Consider the following 4,211-nt stretch of genomic DNA (forward strand, 5'->3'; position numbering starts at 1 on the left):
TTTCTCCCTGACTTTTTTTAATATGTTATTCCCGTGAATATTTTGATTAAATCAGTGAGAAAAAAATAGTAGTTATTTGATACAGAAAAATTAAAAAGTTTCCAGTATTTCATTAAAAAATTGTTTTTCATCATGTGTTTTTCCAGGAAATTAATTCAATGAGAAAATTATATTTTATAACACAATTTTTTCGTTGAAACAAAGATCAATTTCCCGCCAAGGCCCTAGCAAATTGCCAAGATTATACGCCACTTATATTATACAGTCAATTAGTTTAGTACTAATCAACTAATCCTACCAACATGGGTGTGGTGCAGTGGTGAGATTGTTTTACCCTTAATCAGACGTCTCAGTTCTAGTACTGGGTATGAAAAAAATCTTATTGGGAGCGTCACCCCCGAATGGGTCCTGCAGTGTGCTATTCGAATTTAATCGAGACTCCACGAACTCCAAACATAGAATGAGAAACTAAAAAAAATAGAAAATCAACTAATCTGTCATCCAAGTACAAAATGATCTAATTTAGTCACCTAAAATTGAGCAAAGCATTTCTGGATTGAGATTCTAGACGAATTTAGAATTTAAATATTATAGATTTTACATTTTAGGATGGCAATCTTCAATGTTAGCAATTAAAAATCTAAATTTAATTTTTATACACATATATAAAGATATAATAAATTCCTTAATTTATATATATAATTAAAACAAATTAGATTCTATCGAACTCGTATAGTGAATTCTGCCCCTAATCACTAGAGACTCCTGGACCCCATCCTTAAATAAATGTAAGAAAAGATTAGAAAAGTTGGTAGAGTTTAGTAACCAATCTTTGCATTTAAACGTGGCGTATAGTCCAAACATTCCATTAAACTATATTATAAAAATTAAGCAACAATAACAATATACTCCGTGAAATCTCACTAAATGAGGTCTGAAAATGATAGAGTATACGCAGACCTTATCACTATCCTAAGGAGGTAAAAAGACTGTTTCCGAAAGATCCTCAGTTCAAGTGCCTCAAATCCAAGAAAAGAAGAAACAATGAAGAAAGCATAGCCGTTAATAAGAAAAGCAATGCAAAGTCTACAAAAAAGAAATAATAACAACAGCAAAATAGTGTGATGATCGAAACACAATACACAACATAATACATTAATCCTCCACTAACTAACCTTCTACCACAATACGCGTCCTCCACTCCTTACTATCTAGAGTCATGTCCTTGGTAATATGAAGCTGATTAAAAAAAATAAAAAAATATAGGCATAAAGCTTAATATAAATAAGAGTCTTCCATGCATCAAGTATTAGTTGTGAAACAGATAAACAACTTCATTTCTCTCATTAGAACACACTCAAACAAACAAGCAAAAAAACGTTACACTTTACAAAAAACCACTTAGGGAAAAGAAAAAAAAACACAAAATTACACAACAATATTTTTTCCTCAGAAATTAATTGATCAATGGATTCTATTGTTTCTGAGCTTGAAGGGGTTCTTTTGAAAGACCCTAATCCCTTTTGTTATTTCATGTTAATGGCTTTCGAGGCATCGGGTGTAGTTCGATTTGCTCTGTTACTAATGTTATGGCCAATAATTCGATTGCTCGAGTTTTTAGGGAGAGATGATTACGGATTAAAACTTACTATTTTCGTAGCAACAATAGGGGTAAGAATATCCGAAATTGAATCGGTGTCTAGAGCTGTTTTACCTAAGTTTTATTTTGATGATATTAATATGGAGGCATGGAGGATATTTAGTATGTGTGATAAAAAAGTTGTGGTGACTAAAATTCCAAGGATTATGGTGGAGAGATTTGTGAAAGTGCATTTAAGATGTGATGAAGTTGTTGGTAGTGAACTTGTTAGTAAATATGGATTTGCTACTGGATTTATTAAGGATGATTTTGACAAGGTTTATGATGGGATTGTTGCATTATTTGGGGATGAACAACCAAGTTTTGGTCTTGGTAGGCCAAAATCTACTTCTTCCTTCCTTTCTTTGTGCAAGGTAAGTATGTACACAGAAAATTATTATTATATTTTCTTTCTTAAATCTTTATTATCATCTGTTATTTTCTTTGCTGCTACGATTACCTTTTTATCTGGTTGTTGTTTTTACTTGAATCCAAAAGACTTAGTGTATGTATTGAAGTTAAACCCATAAATATATATAGTTAAGGATTTAACTTATGTATTACTATTACTAATAAGCGGCTAGAAGCAAGTAGTTGTTCGTCGACATACCTGTTTCTAGTTAAGGATATTTATGAAAATTCAAGTTTCAATGTACTTTCTTTTTTATCTGTTGTATGTTTAAAAATTATATAAAAAGTATTATAAATCACAATAATTAATAACTTAAAAAATCGATTGACTTTTGTATTTTATTTTTTAAGATTAAAAATTTTCATTTTATAAAAGGTATCGATAAATAGTTTTTGAATGACCTAATGATGTAAAAATTCTTTATTATATTGATGTATATAAGTTAAATTTAAATCTATTAATAAATTTTAATTTGACATAGCACGTAATCTCTCATATTTTCTCAGTCACTGTCCTTACTTTTTATGGACGTTTATCTATTAGGGGTCATTTGATTAGGAACAACTTATCCTGGGATAAGTTATTCTACTATGTTTATGAGATAACTTATCTCATCACTAAGGTATAAATAGTGGATATATAATATAATTCAAGGATGACCGAATACCTCCAACCAAATGTCAAATAAAATAATTCTACATTTTATTTCGAGATTATTATACCTTATACTTCACGTCAAATAGTGTAATTTTTCTTCTTTTTTAACTTATAGAAGTTATTAACTCATTGTTTAAATGTTGTATGGAACAGGAACAATTACAATCACCATTCTTGAGAAGCAAAAGTCAAGACCAACAACAAGAAGTTATTATCAATCCATTGCCAGTAATTTTCCATGATGGTCGACTTGTTATTCGACCAACACCATTTTCAGCTCTAATAATCCTTTTATGGATTCCCCTAGGCATTATTATAGCTACAATTAGAATCCTCACTGGCTTAATATTTCCTATATGGACAATTCCCTATTTAACACCTTTATTTGGTGGCAAAGTACTCATAGTCAAAGGAAATCCTCCACCATCACCGGCTACCACCACTAACTCAGGCGTATTATTCGTCTGCACTCATCGTACCCTTATGGACCCTGTTGTCTTATCAATCGTACTCCAACGTAAAATTCCAGCCGTAACCTACTCAGTCTCCCGACTGACCGAAATCCTGTCCCCGATTCCGACTGTCCGTCTCACAAGAATACGGGACGTAGACGCACAAAAAATCAAACATCAACTCGAGAAAGGAGATTTGGTCGTGTGCCCCGAAGGAACAACATGTAGGGAACCATTTTTATTAAGATTCAGTGCACTTTTTGCAGAACTAACCAATAGTATTGTACCAGTGGCTATGAATGATAGAGTAGGGTTTTTTCATGCAACAACAGCTAGAGGATGGAAAGCTATGGATCCAATTTTTTTCTTTATGAATCCTAGACCAATTTATGAGGTAACGTTCTTGAATAAATTACCAGAAGATGCCACGTGTTCATCTGGGAAAAGTCCACACGATGTTGCCAATTATGTCCAGAGAATTTTGGGTGCAACATTAGGATTTGAGTGTACAAATTTTACAAGAAAAGACAAGTACAGAATTCTTGCTGGTAATGATGGATTAACAAAAAATTCCAGCACTAATTATGGGATTAAGAAATCGATTGACACCTTCAAAAATGTGGTAGGCACAAGAAAGAACATGATTATGAGTTACTTTATTTAAGCTATTTTTTCTTTTTGGTACAAATTGTTTTCATATATTCCTTTAATATTTGTTTTTTTTTTTTTTTTTGGGGGGGGGGGGGGGGTGGAGGTCATGTTGAATAATCTATTATATTAATTGCCTTATGGCTAGGGTGTATAATTTTATTTATTTAACTATGAGATAGAGATATCTTGTTTTGCTATTCTTTCGGATCAATTGATGTTGCCATTTCGATTAATAGTTTTGGTTACCTATTTAATTAGCCTTTTTTATTTATATGGAATTCATTTGGATTGGTTGAGGGTAAATAACTAATAAATATTATGTGTTGAAATTAATTCTACATATAATAGTACGTGAATAAAGTGATGAAATTGATAATAAAAAGAGATGTTTGGTGAAAAA

The 4,211-nt window shown here is 31.5% G+C and overlaps 1 protein-coding gene across 1 annotated transcript; it reads left to right on the forward strand.

The window, feature by feature from the left end:
- The first annotated feature begins 1,376 nt into the window (after window positions 1-1,376).
- Window positions 1,377-3,837, forward strand: LOC129877948 (glycerol-3-phosphate acyltransferase 5-like). The gene is made up of 2 exons (XM_055953430.1): window positions 1,377-2,013; window positions 2,862-3,837. The coding sequence occupies exons 1-2, from the start codon at window positions 1,468-1,470 to the stop codon at window positions 3,822-3,824; spliced, it is 1,509 nt and encodes a 502-aa protein (XP_055809405.1). The 5' UTR covers window positions 1,377-1,467; the 3' UTR covers window positions 3,825-3,837.
- The last annotated feature ends 374 nt before the right edge of the window (window positions 3,838-4,211 follow it).

This window comes from Solanum dulcamara, chromosome 2 (genome assembly GCF_947179165.1).
Source record: "Solanum dulcamara chromosome 2, daSolDulc1.2, whole genome shotgun sequence".
NCBI classification, from domain to species: domain Eukaryota; kingdom Viridiplantae; phylum Streptophyta; class Magnoliopsida; order Solanales; family Solanaceae; genus Solanum; species Solanum dulcamara.

Excerpts from the sequence above, each read along its gene's own strand:
- LOC129877948 (XM_055953430.1), top strand. The coding sequence starts at position 1,468 with ATGGATTCTATTGTTTCTGAGCTTGAAGGGGTTCTTTTGAAAGACCCT. Across the intron at positions 2,014-2,861 it reads CCTTCCTTTCTTTGTGCAAG|GAACAATTACAATCACCATT; the intron begins GTAAGTATGTAC and ends TGTATGGAACAG.